This window comes from Anser cygnoides, chromosome 2 (assembly GCF_040182565.1).
Source record: "Anser cygnoides isolate HZ-2024a breed goose chromosome 2, Taihu_goose_T2T_genome, whole genome shotgun sequence".
In the NCBI taxonomy this organism is placed as follows: domain Eukaryota; kingdom Metazoa; phylum Chordata; class Aves; order Anseriformes; family Anatidae; genus Anser; species Anser cygnoides.
In genome coordinates, this window is record NC_089874.1 from 31,642,542 (window position 1) to 31,666,453 (window position 23,912).

Genomic DNA, 23,912 nt, shown 5'->3' on the forward strand with positions numbered 1-23,912 from the left:
TCATTACTCTGAATATCCTGAAGGGCAAGAATTCATTTATGCACAGCAATCCAGGAATATGTTTAAATATGTTAGACGTCATGTGTTTTGGAAAAGGACAACACACATGCAACATAAAGTATGCTGATAGTGCAGTTTGAATACAGAAATACTCATTTTCCACCCAGCTTCCTTTAACCTTAGTGGGGATTTTAGGAGTCAACTTGCAGAAAGAGAAGTTTAAAAAAAAAAAAAAAAGTTAACTTTAATTTTAAACAATTTTATACATTTAGGCATATTAGTTTTATATATTTAGGCACTTAGACTAAATCAATAGATATAGATTAATTATTAACAGAGAGATGTATCTCAACAAAACAAATCAAAACAAACCTCAGCACCTCAGCCAATGTGTGTCAAACGTCTAATGGAATGAAACAAAATACCTTCTAGAGGCTCCCTTTCTCTTCATACATGTAAACATGATATGACAAGCAAATTCAGACCCAACTACTTGATAATATGATTTTATTATGAATGCTTTTTCTTTAATAACCATCTCACCTTCCGAAATTCTAAAGTGGCACCTTCATCTTGTTTATTGAAAATGCAGTATTCCAACATAAAATAAAAAATACGGATCTGCGTACCTTCTGCGATCTTCTTCTCAAGTACATTTCCTCTTTTTATGTTTTTAATACCCTAGAGGTATTTTTAGAAGCTAAAATAAGTGATTAAAGACACTTCTGTTGTCAGTTTTATACTTTTAAGATGCCTAGGCTTTCTTATTTGAGGTTTCTACTTGTTTAAAGCTAACTAGCTGAAATGGAAGCCACCCACACAATTTTGCTATGAAAATGAGATATTTGCAACATAATACTTGTACTGCAGTTCCATTCCTCCATCATACACACTACATTTAGTTTCAGTGGTCTGAACAAGCAAAGGCATGCACATAATTAATTCCATGAGGGACAGCTTATTCATATACTCGCACACACAACTCTTGCTCTTTGTATATCAGTTGCACATAATTTACAATGGCTATTTCTGCTAACTTGAGTACTCTGTAAATTAAATTCTAAATAAAGCTCCAAGTTTTCAGACTTATTTTTCTTGTAGATCCATCAAACATTTTCTATTGTCCTACATTCACATAAGTGCATGCACACACCCTGGAAAGGACTTTTTCTATTCTTCAGCCTGTGCTATGTAGTAAAATGGTTTTAAAAATAACATGGCAACAGTTGCTTGCACATGTGGATGTCATAAACATTTTGTGTTACGTTACAATCCAGCTCAATCAAATGCATTTTAGCAGCAGCGGGCATGGGAGTGGATATGGAATGCATTTTCTTAGACACGAAGGTGATTTGAAAGTTGCAAACGGGTAACACATACGGTGCGTATTAGTTGTAAGCTCACAAATGTTTTCCTGGTGACATACATATATGTATGTAGGGTCTGCACTTAAAATAAATAGGAATGTAGTTAGGAAAAGAGCCCGTTTTTTCCAGGATTATAAGAGAATACTGCCCAGGAAATCTCCTGGAGGAGATCTCCCGGAGGCAGAGCAGCACTCCGCGATCCCCCTCAGCCTTCGCGGCCCCGAGGCCTCCAGCAGGGCCCCCCAGGCCTCACAGCCCCGCGGCCGCCCGGCCCCGCCGCGCCCCGGCCGCCTAGGAACGAGCGCCGCTCTAAAATGGCGGCGGCCGCCGGCGGGCAGGTGAGCCCCTAGCCGCCCTCAGCGGGGCCGCCTGACGGGGAGGTCGGCGCGGGGAGGAGGTGGGGAAATGGCAAGTGCCGGGCCCGGAGGAATGGCAGTCGCGGGGCGCTGCCCTTTTTTTCTCCGTGCGCGGGGGGTTGAAGGCAGCACCTGGGGTTTCTGGTCTGAAGTAGGTGCGCGGTTCCCGGCTGCGTGCCTGTCAGTGCCTGGCAGCTGGCCCCAGCTGCAAATCCTCAGGGACAGGCGTTACTCTGTGGGGATGTCGTACAGCTGCTGTTCTCCCGACAGCTTTTCTTTTTCCGTCTGGGGATTTTGTGGGCCATTTGGCCGGGATTTTCCCCCACCTGGCATCTGGGAGCTGTATCAAGTTCCTGGACAAGTGGCCACTGTCCAGCCACCAGCTGTGCTGAGTAAATGGCTGGAGCGCCCTATGGGCCCCACTAGCTCTGTGCTTGCCCCACTGGGAAAGCCCCACAGCTCCAGCCCATTTCCAAGTGTGCCCAAAGTTACCTTATGTCGGCCCAATGACCCCAGGGCATGTTTCACAAACTCATTGCGTGCCTTATACAGGCTGCTCTAAGCATACCCATCAATACTTCCAAGCTTGCAAAGTTTTGTATTTGCAGTTTCATGTTGTAAGCAAGAGTGATCTTAAAGGGCATGGGGCATTTACTAAAGCCATTACTGTTTTACTGATGAGACGTTCTGTTTTTTATCAGCTGCTAGAAATTGAGATCCATAATACTCATGTTACTAGGATTGCTTTTACAAATTATGGCACATAAGCACTATATTCTGAAAATGATATTTGTCTCTACATTCTTCAAAATTAAATATACATGCAGAGTTTTCTGGATGCATAGAATCATATAATGGCTCAGGTTGGAAGGGACCTTAAAGATCACCTAGTTCCAACCCCCCCAGATAATTTTAAAAAGTCATGTGTGTAAAATAAATTTGCAAATTTATTGCAAGGTAAGCCGTTTTCATGCTGATCACCTGTACTGATTTGCCTGACATGAGCTGAGAAGCCCGTTCTCCAGCCAATCTGTTTTCATATATCTGTGAGCTGTGGGTCTCTATAGAAAACTGGAGTAACATAACTGTTGATGTATTTTTTATCAATTTAAAATAGGAACTGCCAATTTGATATCTCTTTATCTGTCTTAGACTATGCTATAGTTTGCAAGGTGCTGTGATTCATACATTAATTTTGGCATGTGTATTAATTTAGACACTGAATATGTATATGTTATAATGTAATGAATTATGCAGTATCTTTTGCTGACAAATGTACTGTGTACTGTCAGGCAGTAGAAAAACAGCTGAAGATCTGTGGCTTTAAGCGGAATATCGATGTCTTAGTATTGTATCTGGCTGGACAGTAAGTAACATGTTTCTTCGGCTTTTACTAAAAATGAATCACATGGTAAGTGGTAACTTTTCATAACTCTTTCCATCTCTGAACATCATTTATATGTGAATTCTCGGTAAATCGTATTTATACCTAGTCTATACATGTTGTGCAAGAAGAAATGGTGGAGATATATATGGATGTAGACTGCAGAACTGCACTCCTGATGAAGTAGTTAAATGCCTCAGCCCTAGACACACAGTCCTCTAGCAACCCAGAATTGCTTGAGGGTCGGTAAGTTCATAGTTTTGCGTGAACTTCTACCACAGGGTACAGAGACGTGAAGCTTAATGGGCTGATCTCTACCTGTTCTAACTGGCTTGTAAGGCTGGGTGAAAGACTATCAAGAAAGCAAAAGCAAAAACACGGGACCTGCCCAGTCTGAGAACTGCCAAATTTCTGACCTCCCTGAAGAAATCTGTTGTTGCAATAGCAAAACTCATTGGTAGCACCTTTGAAATTACCTGCATTGCTACCATTAAGAATTGAAGGGAGGGCAGGGCAACACAAAGTGAGCACGAGAACACTTGTTTGGAGCTGACAGCACTGATCAGAGAAGTGATCTCCTCTGTGAGCTTTATGAAGCAGCTTAAGAGATAGGGCAGGTGAGGAGAATAAACCATGCAAAGTGAAGGAAGGCAAAGCTTTCATGAACCTGTGGGTGATCTAGTTTGATAGAGTGATATGCTGTAGGATGAACATGCTGAGAGGCTACTGTAGAGAGATGGATACATGACAGGACATACTTCAAAGTTTTTGAAAAGCATACTTTGAATTTCTGGCCAGGGCACAATTCCAACTGTTACATACCTGTCTGCAGCCTCACAACTGTGTCTAGTGTTTGTACTGTTGATATCATATGTAAAGAACTAATGTAGTTCAATAATTCAGGGACAACGTTTTAAAAGTCTCTAGGTTTTATGAATGAAAAAAAAAATGTATTACAGGATTTCAGTGATTTTAGTGGAAATTAGGTGCTCTTGAGAGTCTCCATGTGTCCACTGGTATGTCTAAATTCCTTAGCGCATCTCCCGATTTACACCAAGAAAGAATTTGATGCTCTGTGAAAAGAAAATATGAAGAATATAGTTACTGTTAAATTATTATAAGCTTTATTAACTTTATTTTAGAAAGAATAAAACACAGAAAATCCAAGTAAGGAACAAATTTAAATAGAAAGTTACAAGATGCATCTATATATTATTTAAACAATATGATAAAAATATTCTAATGCATATGTGTAAAATATTAAGACTGTATATATATACAATCTTAAGAAGCACATTTTCTGATATTAAATACTTAAATATATGCCCTGACTGGCTTTGAAATACTTTTTTGTGTGTGGAATAAAAAAATGAATAAAAAGAAATTACCAGATGGCAGATACAGAAGTGATCTGTCTTCCCATTAAACCATTTTGAGAAAGATGATGCAAGCTGGCTTCTTTGATGATTGGAGAACCTATTTCCTTTTATTCTATACCAATTTATATAAACCTTGAACCTCAGCCAATCTCAGTGTCAGATCATGCCTCCTTAACTGTTGATTTGACATATATTTCTGTTGGCTAAAGTAAGAAGAAAATGAAAAAATAATAATGAAAGTCAATCAAATTAGAGGGGACAAAATTATGTTTTTAAACTACTGCTATTAAAGGGACATGAAAAAATTTACTTTTCAACACTGAAAGCTGTCATCCTAGGAAAACTGATTAACTTAGCAGTAGGTAGGAGTAGAGGGCTGGAGGCCAAAAAGTATCAGTTTGTAAGAGACATGCAAAGTCTGGAAGGCATACAGAGCGGGACAGGCTCCTTTGGAGGAATTAAACTCTACTTGGGGCAAATTAAATGCCTTAATACCAGGAAAAAAAAAAAAAAAAAGAAAAAGAAACACAGATCAAGGCTTGGATATAGTAGACATGAGACTGTTAAAAGAGAGGGAGTAAAGCCTATGAAAATGTAAACCTGTAAACTAAGTGTAGAATGGCAATGACAAAGAATATGAGGAGATTTGGGCTTTGCTATCTGAAAAGTAGTTCAGGGGTGTACAGGTAAAGCTATACAGAAGAAAATAGAAAATAGTTCTGTAAGAGCTCTGTATGTCCTGTCAGCATTCAAGTGATTATCTTTAGTACTTGCAATAATGTATTTACTTGTGACAATAAAATAAACACATAAATACAGGAGCAGCATGGGGTAATCTGATTTTCAGAAATACAGGAGAATAAAATTACAGCACATGGACTTTGTGGGGTTCGCTCTTGACTTTTTTTTTTCAAGAACAAGATCAGAAAAAGTGTCCAATTCTCCTTTGTATCTGGTGGGTTTGCTGGAAAAAAAAAAACATGGGAAAAGAGACTAGGCTTCATAGCTGGAACATGAGCAGATTGAGTTAGGCTGATAATGTAAGGTTAATTCTTACCAATGCTATTAATTCTTTCTGAAACACTGGCCCTGGTGCTGCAAGATATTCAAATCAACACAGAAAGTTTTATTATGTCAATTAAAATTGTAAATGTCATCTATAATTATTTGAGAGGAAATCAAGAATATTTATTTAAAACAACAAAACCCAGCAACAATTAGTGAAATTACTCAGCAGCTCACCCATATTCTCTGGTTAGTAGGTAATTTATTACTTATAGTACACTAGCAAGCTCAGCTTCAACGTGCTACATACAATTAAACAAAACCCCCTACAAGCGGAGAGTACCAGCTTCAGTGAATGTACAGTTTCATGTAAAACAAAACTGGTAATGAGTATGAGTAAATACGAAAGTTTGTATGAGGACAGGAGAGGAAAGGGGTGAAAAAAGATAAAAGATTTCACAGTGTGCATTAATACGAAAAATAAGAAAAGTACAGTGATGTGCTAAGTGTCTTTCTTGCATCTCTGGCACTGTGGCTGGAGAATCTGCGTTGTACTGAAAACAGCTCTCTTTTTACGTTTTGCCCTCTAGGATGCAAAAATTCTCCTGTGTTTTGAGCAGAATTTTAACAAGCTCCAAAGTAGATGAGACTCATGCTCCCTGGAAAATAAATGCTGTTATGGAAAAATAATTTATAACTGAGTTTGTTCCAATTTCTTTACTGCCTGCTGCTTTGTTATGCTTTCAGGTGTTTATAATGCATATATTGTCTCTCCCTTTTGTTCTGTGTGTCTATTTTTTATTAAAAAAATTATCTGTTTTTTAAGTCAGTAAGCACCATGAATATTAACAAATTTGTTTTCTTTTCCACCAGAGGACTAAGAAGCATTCCAAGTCTATCACGCTTTCATAGGTTGAGGTATTTGTGGATTAACAACAATAAGGTAATAAGGTATACCTTTAAAAAGCAGAACAATGCATTAACACTCCCTGTTTATTGCATCACGATTTTTCTAACATAAAATATGACTGTAGTTTCTAGCAAATTTAACTGATTTATATATGACAGTTTTGAAGAAACAACTGTTTTACATTAGAGTACAAGCTGATTTTGTTTACTTTTTTTACAGATCTCATTTATAAATTCTGTGAAATTAAGGAGCTGAGTTTTTGTACTAATGTTTTAGCAATAAAAAGACAGATTAAGTACACTTAGAACTAAGTTATTGGAAAAATTGCCTGATGCCATACTGATACGTGAGGCCTAGGAGAGCATTTTCCAGTGTAGCTCATAGCCAGTGTACTCTGACCACCAGAGTGGGCAGCTTTTGGAACAGATTGACTTTAAAGTATGCTTACAGAAACTTACAATTTTCCTAGTTCTTCAGGAAAGGTGTGGACTGCAGGAAATGCATAGGTCCTTCATTGTGCCCTTCCAGACATGCCTAGTTGTTTCATTGCAGGCTGGCAGCTGAGGTGAGACTCCTTTCTGCTGTCACGCACACAAGTGACATAAAACCCTTTCAAGTTTGCTCCCGTCTGCACACGAGTAGCACTGCCATGCTAGGATGGATGCAATATCTTCTGTCATTATGCAGGCTGTAATGTCATCTAAACATGTTTGAATTAAGAGACTTTTCCAGGCAAATGACTAGAGTTTGACAATGAACCACTGTAAATTGTTATATGGTCCTAAGACAGTTATACAAACCATGAGCCATACTTTCTCCATCTGTACATATCTAGATCATAGCGCTTACTATATCCTGTATGAGTTCTAAGATAATGCTCTGTAAAAATCTCCAGACACTACATTTTTCAGCCAAGTCTAGAATTATCTGTTTTAGAAATCTCCAAATACATATCCAATCCAACCTTCCCCATTAGCCACTGGTACTTAAACAAACAAACAAACAAAAACAAACAAACAAACACAACAACAAAAAGAAAAAACAGGCTGGAACCCGCTTTTAAATTTCTTATTTTACAGTAGTTTACATGATTTTTACAAAGGGTGCAAGTTCTTAAAACACCAGAAGTGCTCGCTCAGGTAAATAAACAGCTCTGTGAGCAGCAGGAAAAAAAAAGAAAAAAAAAAGCATTCCATGTAATTTAGGAGTGTATGTATATCTGCTGCCCCAGGCTAACATCAATTATATAGCATGTTATGTAGACTTGGTTGAAAGACCTGTGGTTATCCAACTGTTTTCAAAAAAAGCAAAAATACGGATATGTGAAAAGGTTGAACTAAACCCACAGGTACAAGGCTTTCCCTTTTACTTCTAAAGGGCAGTAAAGAATAAGGAGAAATGGCCTGATGACTAAGCAGAGCTGAACTGGTTGATCAGTAAAAGATAAATAAATCTGATTTTTGCATAGATCCTACTTTCCTACTTATGCAGTAACAAAAATCATTCATCCAATATTCTACGTAACTTGTGGAAAAAAAATCATTTTCTGTATAAACTGTGTGGAGAAGCCACTAAGTGGCTGTTCTTAGTAGCTGACTTCAGCTAATAGGGGAAACGTATTTTTCTGAAGTTGGAAGAGCTAAACACTTTTTTCTTTCCTTTAAGAACACATTACAATAATTTTATCACAAAAAGTAAACTTAAGATGATCTTAAAACAAACTTCTCAAAGATAGAGAAATGCCGCTATATACGATAGGTATGTGTAGGCCCTACACTATACAAGGTACAATAATCATTGTGAAGAATGTGATTTTAGTTTCAGATTACTACTGTCTTCACCCAACCAGGTTTTTCTGAACCTTAAAGTATCTTAAGTGTCTTTTAACTTCAAAGTATTTTTTCTTAGAGGATTCCAAGAGAGCTTTAGGAATGTGAGAACCTCTGTCTTACTGCCCTCCTTCCAACTTCAGATAATGTTGATACACACAGCAAAGCACATTTGTTGTAAAGTCAGTGGCACAATTCAAGGACTGAAATAATTCCTGTACTAACGAATCACTTTGCATTACAGAAATTAAAATAGTGTCAGGAATAGAATTCTATTTCTTGTTCTTGTCTTTCAAAACAATGCCCAAAAAACTAGAGTACCATTAGTAGTGCTCCAAGTTCTCAGCTGTTACAATGGTCAGCTTGCTACTCCATTGCATATACTTTCCCTTGCAGTCAAGTCAAGACTGATTATTAAAAATTTCTTATCGTAAACGGGTTTTAAAATAAGCCATGTTTATACTTCTCCAAAGTTAATATCAGAATGATGTATAGCAGTTTTCCTAACTCTAATTTCAGATCCAAGATTTAACTTTCTTGAAGAAAAACTACTGTTTGACTGAACTATATCTCAACGACAATGAGATCACAGATATATCAGGTACAAATCTTCCCTTGTAAGATTATTGGACAGAAACCTATGCTTTCGGTTCTATGTATTGGCATTCAAATTTGTAACAGTGGACTACAGCCAGTTAACTTAATGGTTGAAAGCTCCCATGTATGAGTAAACGTTATTATTTTCTTCCAATGTACTTGAGTGGCAGTAAACTGATAGCCAATATCAAGTTTATGCTGGTCTAAGGGAATGAAATATCATTCACTTTAATGTCAGGCAACTGTAAAATATTTTTGATCTAGCATGACCATATTTTATATTCAAGATGGATATGCAAAGTTCTTTTTACATCTGGTGATTTGTAGTCCTCTTGCTGACCAGGCACTGCATAAGCTGATAGAACCTTCTGGGAGCCATTTATGTTTACGTGATGGAAAACTGCAGTGCTAACGGACTTAGCATGAAAATTAAAAAGCAATAAATTAATAAGTTGTCCGACTTCTAATGTAATTGTTAAGGTTTTGCAGTTTCTTTATGATGCAGTTATATTTATGATCAGAAGCATTTTGCAAAGTTACTGCAAAACCATTTTATTGCAGAATTCAATCTTTATCTTATACATCCATTTAAATTTTGCTTGCTCTTGTAGATTAAAGTATCTATTTCAGACCAGTGTATTTCTGAATGAAAAGCCCAAAACACATTAATAAATCTGTGTATTTTAGATGTTTTAAATGCTAATATTTTACTCTTCTCAGTCCCTATAAACTGTTCAGATGATAAATGATGTCGATTAGTTCTTGTGAGATTTTGAGAAAAGTGAATGTTTGAAAGAAACTTTCAGACACAAGAGACATTAAAGTAGATACCAACATATGTGTTATCAGAAGGGCAGGTGTCGTCAGCAAAGAAATGTGGATGAGAAAAACTGTGTAGAAATTGGAAAATGAGGTATCTAAACCTGTGGTGTGACGATGTGAATACATAGTCTGGGTCAGCCACAACAGTGTTTGGAATAACTTATTTAACACATTTATAATAACTTGAAATTGAACTATTTTCTAAGGCATATGCTATGCATTGCTTGTAAGGCAAAGGCAGTATTAGCTAAGGATAAAAGGAAGTGAAGATGAATTAATCAAAGATCACTGGGACATAGGAGGAAGGAAGGGATACAGGAAGGGAGGAAGAAGGCAGTTGATGTTGATTTGTTGAGGCAAGAGTGATGGAGACAAATGGAAAGAACTGGAGTCAAAAAAACAGCGAGGCACATGTTTAAATGATGTGACTAGAAAGACAAAAGAGATATTGAGATCTCTGATAGTGTTTGTTTTTCTTTTTACTATTCTCATGCAAGGTGTTATAGAGACCTAGGTGGACAACTAGAATGTCAAATTTAGTGTGCAAGATAAAATAATGATTTAATAAATACAATGAGATATGATGAAAATAATCATTTATTTATTTTTCATTTCATTTCATTTCATTTCATTTCATTTCATTTCATTTCAGGTGCTCTGAAACACTTGTGTGCACTACAGATTCTGTTGCTTCACAACAACCAGTTAAAACAACTTGGCAAAACAGTGAAGGAATTAAAAGGAATAATAAGCTTGCAGACCCTAAGTAATACCTTATTTCTATTTTGCAGAACACAAGCACTGTTTTTTTAGTGTATCTTCCCAGGATGTTTCTTGTCTGTTTCCACATCATTTGCCAATAGCTTTTGAAGCTAATTATCAATTTCAACCAAATGTGACTGAAGAAAGTGATCTGTAAGGCATGACAATTCCACAGAGAGTACTGCTACTAAGGAAAAAACTGGTCAGTGAGTTCAAAAGTTAACTGCTTTTGGCTGCTGGCTAGCCAGTCTCCGGGATGAGTAGTGTGGAGGCAGTCAAAGCAGTTTGCTACTACCTGTTCGTAAGGGAACATGGGAGTACACTACTCACAGAGGTGAAGGGAGATGAGAAACTGATGTTACTGCTGTTGAGAGTGTGAGGAAGGTTATAGAACCCAAATTCCTGTCTCGTTAATTACATTGCTTGAATAACTTTTTTTTCTTTTTGCCTATTTTTCACAGAATCTATGGATTTCTGGAGTCTAAGATTAAGATATTAGTCTTCAGATATTAAGTATAATAGTATCTAAGTGGTATAATTTTTGGTATGCTGATTGGAAATGAAAGTCGCATAGGATCTGAAATTTGAAATTAAATTATACAAGACAGTGCTGTCACTCCTGAGTTACAGTGTAAGGAGTAGCCTTCAGGGAAGTAGGATTATATGCTATTAACCTGTTGAAAATGTGAATATAAACAGGGTTTTTTTGCATGGTTCCTAAACAAGTGTTGTCATTGGACATGCCAAACTCTCAGTACTTTGAGGAAACAGGAAATTAGTTTCATGTCTTAACTATCACAGTTAATGGAGGGGAGCATCATCAAACCATACCTCTTTATGCATTCAAAAATGGAATTTCTGACTGCAGGAAAGGAAAAAATGGCTTGAAAAGTATACTTTTAATTGGACTTGCTGTTGGGCTAAAATTCACAAACAAATCAAGTGTTTAGGAAGACAACATGCCAGCAAAATCATTATAATTTTTTCGTTATGGGCAAGACTGAAAAATAGTCCATGTAAGAATGCAGTTGTTTGAAGTGATTAGGCAAAGTCTGGACAGACATCCTATGTATGAATGGTGCTGTCAGTTGAATTTAATGTTATAGTCCTGCCAATTAATATGGTGCTTCAAAAAGCACAGCAAGTTTGTTGTGCTTTTTGCAGTTGTCTATGGGAAATAAAGAGAAATGGTTAAAGTGCTGCTGAGTTATTGTGAGTGGCAGTCACAAAGACACCATGAAAACTGGATGGATATTGGACTGGTCACTGCTACAGGAAAGCAATTATTTAAAAGTACTATCAAACAGAATACACAGAGTAAGCCGGTCTGCCCTGATTAAAAATTCTTCAGTTCAAAGATATGAGAGTAAATGCAAATCATTGGAAGAAACTTAATAATCTGCTTTACAGTCATTCCTTGGTAAGCTTTCAAAAATTTGTCAGTGCCTTTGCTTCAAAGAAATTAGATAGTACTGAGTTCTCAGATTAACAGTACTCTATTAGTTTAATAAAATAAGTTACCATATTTGAAGTAAATGACAGCAATAAATGAACAAAATACATTTTAAAAGTGATATCCTACATATCCTATTACTGTAGCGTTTATCTGCCTGCCTGCAGTGTTCAGAAATGTGAAATGGGTGCCGCATTTGGGCTGTGTATCTTTCAAAAGGCTTGTGCCCATAATTTATCTTTATACAATAAATACTGTTTTGGAAATTGGAAGGTTCTCACTGTTGTGAGGTAGATCTTTTAGATTTATTTAGTTAGCTAGTTATTAGCTGGACAAACTGATTAAAAAAATAAATAAAACAGCTTGCAAACCTTCAATAGAACTTCTGGAAAAATAATACTTTATTATTGTGTAGCACTGTTGGACATTAGAATTATTAAAATGGGACAGTCTAATACGCTATTATTGCTCACTTCAGAAGCAATGTTCAGCTACCAAAATTTTGCATTTCTCTTTCTTAAGGCTCTCATGATTTTTAGCCACTGCACTGCAATGGAATTGAAGCATAACAGCATTCTTCATCACACAGTTAGGGAAGACAGTCAGCTTCTAAAGATTTACTGGATGGGTTTTTCAAACCTGCAGCCTTTTGGGAGATACAGAGGGATTCTTTATGGGCTCACCTTGTGCTCCCATCTCTCCTTTGGAATCCAAGATTTTTGTTATGTACTCTGTAAATTGCCTCAGCTGATTTATTATCCACAACTGATAACATCTTGCTGCCAGTCCTCAGAAAATTTGTTTTGTTCTTCACTGTGTTTCTACCACAATAGCTCCTTTCTGTCTCATGTGGGATAGGCACACTGTTTTCCTACAGTCTCAATTGAGAAAACAGACAAAACTGTGGAGGAAGAAAGTATTATCCCCAATTTGTAGAATGAAAATTACATGACTTTGACTAGAAAGTAGATAGCACAGCCCAAAATTGATCCCAGATGTTTTGTAAAATAATACCATCTTGATCCATACAATGGCTGGATTTATTTTAAGAACAAGCAGCAGAAAAATTTGTATACTCTAAAAAAAACCCCACCAGTCAGTACTGGGGAGGAGGGGTGTGCTCCAAGTAGCATCCAGATTCAGAAGGACTTAGTATCAACCCCTCTTTTTGTCTTGGAAAAATCTCTCTTGAATTGCCATTGCATTCCAGTACTGCTTAAAAAAAAAAAAACACCAAAACTTATCAGCTTTTAGAGAAATTTCTGAAAATTCTGAAATTTCTGAATTTTTGTCTGTAATACTATCACATATTGTCTTGACTCAAAAACAGGCTTATCAGACATATACATAATGTTATTTCAGATTAACACCACCTAGAAAAAATGGCTGTACACTACTGTGTTCAATAAAAATGGAACTTTCTATTGCTGCCACCTTGTGGCTCTCTTACTACTTCTGAATACAGTGATTTTGTTGAAAAGTCATTAAAGAATTAAAAATTTTCAGTTCTTCTCTCTATACATGGACAGACACAAAAGCTGTCATTTGCCCTTTCCAGACTTACTGAGCCCTCAAAACAGTCGGGCAGTACCATCAAACACTGAGCCTTCTTTGGCAATCGAACCAGTCTGAAGAATAAAAAATGACAACCGGTTCACAAATCTGTGTAGAATATTTCCAAATTTCTTTCTTCTTTTAGTATCCCTGAAATATCAGAGCCCTTATTTGTGTCTGTAATACCACCTTTCCCTACGTGCAGAGATTACATAAACGAGAGGATTTTTTTGCACTAGAGTGAATATTAGCGACAGCCTCTCGTCAAACAGAGCAGTGTAGAAGTTGTCAAAGTTATTAACTTTAAAAGATTTTTTTTGCCTTTTCTGATCTTAAGGTAGCAACCTTCTGATTATTTTTACTTTACTGTCAAAGATGAACAGTATTTGTGTAAGGAGAAGACAGCATTATTATGTTTTTAATTTTGAACAACAAAAAAAAAACAACACAACTTTGTTTTCTGATTTGGGAATGAGCCAATTTCTGTTTTAATCAACCTCAGATATCATTTGCATGAACCAAACCAAATCTGGCATGTAAGCTAGGCAAATTTTCCACATCTGTAAAAAGCACCAGCACGGGACTAATACCTGCCTCTGTGTTGGAGTCTTAGTCAAGTTGCCAATGGGCTTTTGAAGCTCACTGCCTCACCTCTTAATGAAAGTTAGTGGCATCCAGGTTCCAGGAGCTTAGGCCCTTTTAAACATTTTAGTCTTTAGGTTGCTGAGTTTTCAAAAACTCATCTTCCATTGGAACATCAGAAAACTGAGTATTTACATTTCATATTGCATCTGTGGGTTAAAAACTTTATATCAGCTCTGATAAAACCTTTGGAGTCCTAAAGCTCATCTTTTTGCAATTAACTCTCTTCCCCTTACAAATTTGGTCTTATCTTTAAGCCATCACACCTAAAAGACTACTACAATTTAAAATAGGCATCACCTAACAATACACAATAAAATCAAAGGCAAGCACTTAGTGGTTTTGTCTGTATGTCGTAAAAAACACAAAAAAAGCTTCAAAGGCTCATAGTGCGTGATGGCACCTTTACTCAGTTGTTGGCTGTGGTATTTTGAATCCTGTGCAATAAGCCAGTTCTTGCAGTCTGTGCTCAGCTGAGTAATTTTGTCTGTGTAAAGAAACTGCTTTATTTACCTAGCATAAAAATAATTTGATTTTTGTGCAAATTCTTTGGCTACTATTGTTCTTTAATTTTCCTGTCTTGCTAAGTTTGTTGTTTTTCTTTTGTTCTTTTGTTGGTGGTATTGGTGTTGTTTATTTTGTATATATTTTGCAGACTTATTCCATAACCCTCTGGCACATGATCCAGACTACCGGCTTTACGTGATACACTTCCTTCCTTCGGTACAGCTCCTTGACAGGAAATGTAAGAATTGCTTTTCTCTTTTCACAGAGATGGTTGCTTTTGATTTTAATCCGTTTGGAAAAATAGGTGAATTAATCTCATCAAGTTTTTTACATGCGCTTGTTGATACAGCAAAAGATCTAATGAACTGGTACCTATTTTGTGCAAGGTTTGTCATGCAAATAGACATTTGGCATAAATAGTTGTATGGCATAAACAGTTTACTTTGTCAAACATTTTCAATTCCTGTCTTTTTTTCTATTTGAATTGTGTATGTTCATCCTGTAGTTGGTCTGTATATTTTGGGGTAAGAGATAAAACCCAGTGTTAAGACTCATCTACCTACATTTTGTATGTGTATGTATGTGTACATGAGTATACCTACATACACCTACCTACCAGGAGTTGGACTCAGTGATCCTTGTGGGTCCCTTCCCACTCCGGATATTCTATAATTCTATATGAATTCTGTGTGCATTCAGACCAATATATTTACAAATGATACTGTGTACTTAGATGGGGATAATATTCTGAGGTGTCTAAGTGTTTCTGTACAGTTTAAATGCATATGTGCACATTTCCTGATAAGATCCATGCTGACCAAGCTGTCAAATATAAATCTTCATGAATCAGGAGATCTTTCACAGCTGTAAATGCTACTGAAAAAATAATGATCTTGAGAATAGCCAGATGATAAATCAATAAACATGACAGTGGAGCCGGGAACTTAGCTTTTTGATTTTGTCTTTGGTGTTGGGATGGCCGTGTGATTCACTGGGAAGCGCTGTGAGAGGTGTTGATTCGTACCCCGCTTCTTCCTCATAAAAAACAATGAGGTGAAACAACAACATCATCTTGAAAACCTGCTCCCAGTCTCTAGGAGAAACAGGATGCAGGACTTGAGATGGCAACCACAAGATGTCTGCATGGGCTGGCAGGTTGCATAGCTCCGTCATAAAGGATAGCTGGCGGATGGGACACTGTTAGGGGTTAGTGGGCTGCTGGATTTGACCATGCAGCCATTTGCCTACATTCATTTTGGCAAGCGTTACCTCCAGTCTCTTCAATATTTGGTCTGGTGTTACACCTGTGCTTAGCACTTCCATCAGACTATTTTACTAATGATCATTTTTGGCTAGGGAGGGGTGACTAAAACGAAACCTGCTGGAAAATACATGTGGCATTTACAGTTCTAGAAACATTTCCATAAAACTTCACGGACTTCTCTCTTCAATACACCCATAATGTAATTAGTCTTGGATCAGGACTTGAGGCATTAATTTGTATCAAACTGTACCCTGGACTTTCTATTTAGTGAACTATTTCTTTAACGTTACAGAGACTGTACTGTTAAATGAAATGTTCCCTTTTTTGTGTTAAATGGAAAATGTTCTGGCCGTGGAACATTCCCACAGCGCTGTCCTGGCTGTCTGCTTTACTCAGGACACGTGCTGACACTTCTGTTACCTCCAGGCACGGCTACTGCAGTTCCTTTCTAATTAGTCCCCCAGACACCATGACTTAAAAACTCCCCTGAATTCAAAATGCTTCTGCCAGAGTTATGTTCTAAACCTTCAGCTCACTTCTATTTCCTATCTGAAGTGCTGGATTAGTATGCAGTTCAAATCATGGAAGTTAAAATCCCCTATTTGACTTAGAGTCTCAAACTCTTTCTTTAAAATGTGAAGTTACTTTTGAAGTAAAGTGCAAAACAGGAAAATGTGAAGCTTTTGGTTGCAGTCCTACAGTTTTCTCTGTAATTGAGCAATGAGAATTGAACTGATCTTGAAGCAGGATTTGTTTTCACTATTCATACAGAAACTTCCAAGTCCTTACTGACTTCTACAGTAGGTCTCATTTAAATGGTAATGAGAGACTTGCCTTCTAGTTTCTTGGTTTAAAACTCCTGATCCTACTGCATCCAAAAAAAATACTTGATTTTATTTGACGGGGCTTCACTGCAAAGCCATAGGAAGTATCACTCCATGGTGCCATTCTGAATCATGGTGAAATTATGCAGTTACAGCACAATTGTTGTAAAACTCTGTACAAAATAACGGGAATTGCCTTCTGCATGCAGATAGTTGATACCAGACTTTTAAGTTGATAGAAATAATATTTTTTTTAATATCACTTTTAACAGCAGTTACACAAAGAGAAAGGGAGTCAGCATTTCATCTGTATAGCCATGAGCGGTCTTGTGTTATGGAGTCAATAGCTTTTGGAAAGAGAGTAAACACACCACTAGGGACTGCCATGGGATGCAGCAGAGGCGCCCAACCAGCCAGAAGATGGATGATGGCCCCAGGTATTTATAATAACACAAATGAGAGCATATACTTTTGAGTGATTTGAATTAGAAGAAAACAAGTTATTTTCATTCTTTACAACTTTAAAGTTCTTTACATTCATCTGATAAAAAGTTGTTGTCTTTAGTAGTAAAATATAAATGCATCAGGATCTCAGCCAAACTGCTTCAAGTCAGGAGCACTGGTGGCAACAGCCAACAAATGATTCCTTCGCCTGTGTATATTATGACAAATACGTTTTTGCCACTCCCTGTCGTTACAGAATTGTTTTTAAGATAGCTGAACAAACAGCATTGTTTTTTCAATATGTATCTTTCTGTTTTGTTGCTTTTTTGTTTGTTTTTGGTTTTGCTTTTGTTTTTTTCTTTTGTTTAGTTAAAACATTTCAGTATACTACTGTGCTGTCTTGGTGATCAGCATCATAGAGTTTTGATGCCCTCTAGTGCTTTTATAAAATAATCTCTTGAAGAACATGCTTCCTCCTAGTGAAGTAAATTTTGCATATCTTGCCTAGTTTTGTAAGCAGAATCCTCTTCATGCTTTCCAAGCTAAGACTATTTTAATGATGTCTTGTAATAGCATATAAAGTAATTTTTAAAGAGTCCTGAAAACATTCACAGCTGTAAGACTGTGTAAGGTCCTGGCACAAGAAAGCAGGAGAGTACCATCCATAACCTTGTGACTTGTATCATGGGACCATTCAGAACAAACCCTGGATTTCCACACAATACTGTCTGCCTTCTGTGAAAGAAGAAATAAATGCATGGAAATGTTTATCTAGGGAAAATAAAATATGACAACTACATAAGCTTAAAAAGAACTAGGTATTTGTTTCCACAGTAATAGAATAAAAAATGGTATTACACATTTCAAGTCTTTCGCTGGTTTTTAGTTCATTTGAACTTTAGTTCATTTGAACTAAAGAGGATTTTAGGATCAGGATGGTAATCCTCAGGTAATCAAAATGCTGTATAGACATTAATGTCTTAATTTGAACTTTTTCTTACAGATCATGAATTTGGAAATCACACAAATAAGTACGTATTTTTTTCTGTACTTTTTTGTTTCTTTTTCTTTTGTATTTCAGAAACATTTAATTAATTTCTTCTTCCTGTACATAAAATAAACGCTAACAAGAGGAAAAAAACAGTAGAAATAATCTTTTGAAAAATTTTCTGATCTTTTGTGTTTAATGTAGTTGTAACTCTGCATTATTCTGCTAAGGAAACCTACTCACTGCTGTTTTAAATTTAATATTGAAAGGTATTCCAGGTATATAAAAATGCTATTTATTTTATAAGATCAAATACTGATTGCTAGAAAGAGCGTGCTTGAAGCATTACTGCATCAGAATAGCTGTTCTGTATTGTGACATTAACAGCTTTCTCCTGGCTGGCTGTTCAGTAATACACACTGTCTGGAAAATATTACTTACCTGTAGAAGGATATTTTTTTTCAGTCTATAGTTGATATTATATTTCAACATTATAGAAATAAATGTAAAATTCACTTCTGTTATCTCTGTGCCTAGACTGAGGCAGTATAATGGCTGCATTTTAATGCGATGACATTTTTAGATGCTATTTTTATACAGCATATTTACAATCTTAAGATATCAGGTTTGTTTATGCTTTCTGGTTTCACACATCAAAATATTTGTAAGATGTATTAAAGGAAATAACAAAGCCTACACATAGAATTTATAGATTTATGCATTCATAGAATCGTTTAGGTTGGAAAAGACCTCTAAGATCGTCTAGTCCAACCTTTAACCTAGCACTGCCAAGTCCACCACATCTACACATTTTTTGAAGACCTCCAGGGATGGTGACTCAACTACTTCCATGGGCAGCCTTCCCTTTCAGTGAAGAAATTTCTCTTAATAGCCAACCTAAACGTCCCCTGGTGCAACTTAAGGCCATTTCCCCTCGTCTTAACAGTTGGTGCATGGGAGAAGAGCCCAATCCTCACCTCACTATAGCCTCCTTTAAGGTAATTGTAGAGCGTGATAAAGTTTCCCCTGAGCCTCCTTTTCTCCAGGCTAAACAACCCCAGTTCCCTCAGCCGCTTTTCATAAGCCTTGTAGCTTCTAGAGCCTTCAACAACTTTGTTGCCCTTCTTTGGACATGATTTCCCTTCTTTAGACAGTATGATGATTTCCTTTAACAATTTGATATTATATAACCATTTACTTTGAGTACAGCTCTTTACAATCAGCCTAATTTATGTTCAGAAATTGTTTCCTGCTTTCAGTAGAGTTAGTTGTCCTCATGGATACAGCGTACGGTTTCCTCTCCATCTTACTTACGTAGATGCTTAGGCTTTACGAGGTACCTGAGCATTTGACAAAGAGCTATACTCAGTGGGAATAGGTATGTGTTACTACAGCTACACATTTGTGAAATAAGTTCTTACAAATTCAGTTTTTAATACTGTATCCGAGTCTAAAGCTTTTGGTCTAACTCGAAGTCCTTGTCAATTCTGAACTGATGTTGCAAGTCTGCTACTTCTCTCTCCCAAACTGCAGCTGTGGCAGGATACCTGAACAACACAGGTTCACGGTGTTCTGCATTCAGTGTTCTGGATTCACTTGCATGGTGACTATTTAAAAGACCCATGCTGAAATAAATGTTGCATTTACATTAATGGATTCATATCATTATGAAATCATAAATTACACAAAGTTTTATGATTTCCACTTTAAAGAATCCAAACATGAAAATGTACAACAATTATACTTTTCGTGAAAAAGAAGCAGTGAAAACAAAATAGCAAGTTCAAGTCTGCTTTAAATGCATTTTAAATAATTTATTGCAGGATTTTTTCCCTTAGAGTCCTATGATTCTGAACTCTTCTAGTTTTGTTTTGCTTTTTTAAATTTGGTAACAGAAGGAAACCTTTCAAAATTAAAATTTTCAAATCCTCGCTGTTATTATCATCATGATTTCTAACTTCATTTTCTACACAAAGTGTGCGTAGTAAGTTAGCTCCAAATGAGTTTGGAAACATTCAGATAATTTACACTGGCTTTGTTCTTTTTGCAGAGTTCCATTTGAGAACCCTGAAGATGCTGTTTTACTACGGGCAATGACAAGATCTGTAATGGAATTTTCCTCTCTTGACTGGAACAAAGTACCCACCTGTCGAGAAAGACGTCTTGAAAACAAAGCAGAAGATTCCCCTGAGAAGCTTACAATCCAATTTAGATGACTGCTTTCTTCCTTAAGAAAAAAATTACTGCTCTGTCGAGAGTGCATATAAACTTCTTACGTAAGTTAATATCTCTATAACAGAAGTACACTAAACCCCACATCCAATTAAATCAACTTCCAGCAACAAAAAGTATTTGTGTAACATTCCTTTTATCATCAAATATATTATGTGGAGAATCAAGAAATTAAGAAATCAAATGATAAATAGTAGCAATGTTACAAGAAAAGATGTTTGAAATGCAATTCTTACCATGCTTCTGTTATCACAAATTATTAGAGCCAAAATGGAAGTTAATTTTTTAAGAAATTAAGGATGAATTATTTTATTCTTTACAGTTTCTACTGTATAATTAGTTCACTACTAGTAATTTGGGTTCCTCCGTCAAAATAAAGATATCAGATAAACCTCATTGAGCTTTTCTAATTTCTTAGAGGAGTTAAAATTCCGATTTGCTGATTTTTGTGCTGCATGAATTCACTGAAAGTTCTTAGCTGTATGAGGATGCTGTGTTGGGTCTCACTGCTGTGGAGCCAGGAGCTCTTAAGTGCTGAAATCTGGCTCTTCTCTCTGTCTGCTCATATTTCCCCAGGATGCAGGCCTCTGTTTACCAGTCCTTGTGGAGACGGGGCATATCATATGAAGCACTGGTCCCAGCCTGCTGACAGTGCTGTAGCAATACACCTGATGCTTTTGGCTTCTCAAGGCAGTTACCACAAAGGGAGCTAGCAGGCGATGTGTATGTAGATGTAAAGTAATACATTTCCTCACATCTTTCCCTCTCCGTTCTGCCAAAGGCTTAGTTTCAGTCAATGCTATCTGACATATCAAAGCCCTTCTTCAGCCCGGGGCTTCTCTTCTGAGTTGCTTCTTTTTGTCCTCAGCTAGCACTGAGTCACAGAGCAGTCTAGGTTGGCAGGGATCTGTGGGTCCAACCCCTGTTGAAAGCAGGGCCTGACATTAGGTTATCAGCACCCTGTCAAGGCAAGTCGAGTATTTCCAGGGAGGGAGAGACCACCACTTCTTGGCAACCTCTGGCAGTGTTTAATTGCGCTCCCAAGCAACTTTCTCATATCCAGATGGAATTCTGCCTGCAACAACGTGGGCCTGTTGGCTCTTGTCCTGTCATCGTGCATCCCCATCAAGACAGTTCATCATCTCTGTAGCTACCTCTAGGTGTTGTAAAACTGATTGTATCTCTCCAAGTCGTCCTTTCTCTGGAGTTGAACAAGCTCCTCGAGCTCTCAGATCACCACAGTGGCACACTCGCTGGAACCTCTCTTGTTTTTTAATGTCTCTCTTGAACCAGGTTGACCAAAACTGGACACAGTATTCCAGGTGTGGCCTAACAAGTGCCAAGTCAGGTGGAATAATTACACCCTTGATCTGCTGACTATACTTTTGTCTTTACCTTCAGTGCTGCCAGGGCATACTGCTGGCTCAGGGGCAGCTTGCTGCCCGCCAGGACTTCCAGGTGCTTTTCAACAGACCCAGACAAATCCCAGCCTGTACTGCTGCTTGATATTATTCCATCCCAGATACAGGACTTCATCTTTTGTTAAACCTTGTAATTCCTTTCACCTCTTTGATGTTAGATTCCTTCCTTTTTGATTTCAGCTTCCTTATTTATCTTGCTTAAAGCTGTATGCATTTTGTAAATGCCCTTAAATCATCCTCATCTCTGTGGTTTTAAAAGGTAGATCAACACCTTGGTAGGTTTCAAGAACATTTAATTTCTCAAATAGAGTAAGTTTACAGAGAAGCTAGATCAAATAATCCCTAGATTTTCTGGGTCTTTTGAACTCTTACAGCTGGCTGTGCTCATGGAGGTAGCACAATGTAATAATTTCATAGCAGCAATTTCACAATCCCAAAATCTGTAGATTCACATCAGATTTCACATGTCATAATAGACATGGAAAAGGCTGAATTTAACATTTTCTCTGAAAGCAGACTGCACCCCACATGGAAATGGGAGTTCAGGTAGTAAGCAATGTCACTTCAGGGTAAATTTCATTGATTTCAAATTTTTGGATCAAATCAGAGGCACAATATTTCTGGCCTGCAATATTTCTTTTGTCCCTGTCTTCTTTTGCTTAAAGAAAAATCAAAGTGAAATAAAGACATATTTCAAAGTTTTCTGCTTAGAAAATGCTAGAATGCAAAACATGAAGAATTTTATTATAGAATCCTTTTTTTTTAACAACTAACTTGAAGCTTTCCCCAAAGAATATAGAGTTTGAAAACAACAACAAAAAAACATTTCACATGTGTAAATCTTAAAGGATTTTAACTGTACTTCTTGTAATCTTCTTGAGCATACAGATGGGCTCAGAGATGACGACTGAGTTACTTTATACTTACATGGTCTTTGATAGTGAGAAGTCCTACAAAACCTCTAGAGTTTTGGCCCTCTCACTGTTGCACACAAACGTCCCAGGAATACACAGAGTAAACAAACAAACAAAATCCAACAGCCTGCCATGGCATCCAGAAGCCCTTCATTGTAGTATTTGCTGCCTGTTCACCTTTGTAGTTTGTAAGTGTTGGATGCTGTCAAACAAACCCCAAGTCAGTAGAATCACCGACTATCAAATCCACCTTGCTCACTAGGCAGTGCTTTCCATTATACTCCTCCATTGAACTTTATCAAAAAGTCTGTGTTTTACAGCCATTAGGGAAAAGATACGTTCGCTACTTATGTACGAAGTACTCAAATTACAAAGGTAATTTCAAATTTTGCTGAAAATTTCCCTTCGTTAGATGAAGAAAATCCTTGAATATCTAACTGCATCAGTAATCTAAAGTGATTGGAACGTGCAATTTTAGTTCACTAGAAAATATACTTAGTTTTAGAAGCTTGTTTTAATGTTCCTAATTCAATCAGATTTCCCAGAAGGCAATAGCAAGAGTAAATATTAAAAAAAAAATAGCCTTGAAGTGAATTAGGAAGCAAATACTGTGGTTCAGCAGGCTGTAGACATGCACAGCTGCTATGTCCTTATATCTAGCACACAGCTGGAAAAGCAGAAGGGAGGACATCATGTTTCCTAGAAAGCGAAGTCAGTGGAGGGGAAAAAAAGTCTTGTGACTCATATACCCCTGAAGATGCAAGAGCTATCTGTTGGCTATGCACTCCACAGCTGTCTTGTCACTTAAAACCTTGCTTAATGAATCAGTAAATTGTATGTGAATTTTCATTCAACATTAAGCTCTGTATCAGTAATGTCACATGAGATGTTTCCTCCAATTCATGATCGTACCAGGGCTCCTCATTATCCCAAGTGTATGCAGAACCTATCATCATTTCCCAACAGAAAAGCTGTCACCAGCTCAAGTTGAGAAAGGCTGAAGTGGCTCTCTTCTGAGGCCACCAGGGCCTTAATTTGTATTGCATTTGTTCTGAGATTCACTGCAAAGAGAAGGAAGCGTAGCATCCTCTGCTCATAACAATTCTGAAGCCTTCTGAAGTTAGAATGAGAAAAACGCATCTACATAATCTCCGCCAGGTAGCCTGTACTTTACACTTACTTCCAATTTCCAGACTTTCCCTGTTGCTTGGACTTTCCTTTATCAAGAAAGGTGTTGGCTGGTAGAAAAAAAGCAGGA

General features: G+C 37.1%; 1 protein-coding gene across 6 annotated transcripts in view; it reads left to right on the top strand.

Annotated features, from left to right (window-relative positions):
- Nucleotides 1-20,715, top strand: part of LRRC72 (leucine rich repeat containing 72) — a 36,973-nt gene extending 16,258 nt beyond the window's left edge. The window contains exons 1-9 of one of the 6 annotated variants that reach the window (XM_048068403.2): nt 1,512-1,705; nt 3,016-3,089; nt 6,365-6,434; nt 8,750-8,831; nt 10,302-10,415; nt 14,716-14,805; nt 16,928-17,092; nt 18,103-18,130; nt 20,138-20,714. In XM_048068403.2, the coding sequence (XP_047924360.1) occupies nt 1,682-1,705; nt 3,016-3,089; nt 6,365-6,434; nt 8,750-8,831; nt 10,302-10,415; nt 14,716-14,805; nt 16,928-17,092; nt 18,103-18,130; nt 20,138-20,303 (813 nt within the window). In that variant the 5' untranslated portion in view covers nt 1,512-1,681 and the 3' untranslated portion in view covers nt 20,304-20,714. Of the gene's footprint in view, nt 1-1,511; nt 1,706-2,148; nt 3,090-6,364; nt 6,435-8,749; nt 8,832-10,301; nt 10,416-14,715; nt 14,806-16,927; nt 17,093-18,102; nt 18,131-20,137 lie in introns of those variants that run through there. The other 5 variants (XM_013183499.3, XM_066991786.1, XM_066991785.1 and 2 more) reach the window with 5 other exon arrangements.
- The last annotated feature ends 3,197 nt before the right edge of the window (nt 20,716-23,912 follow it).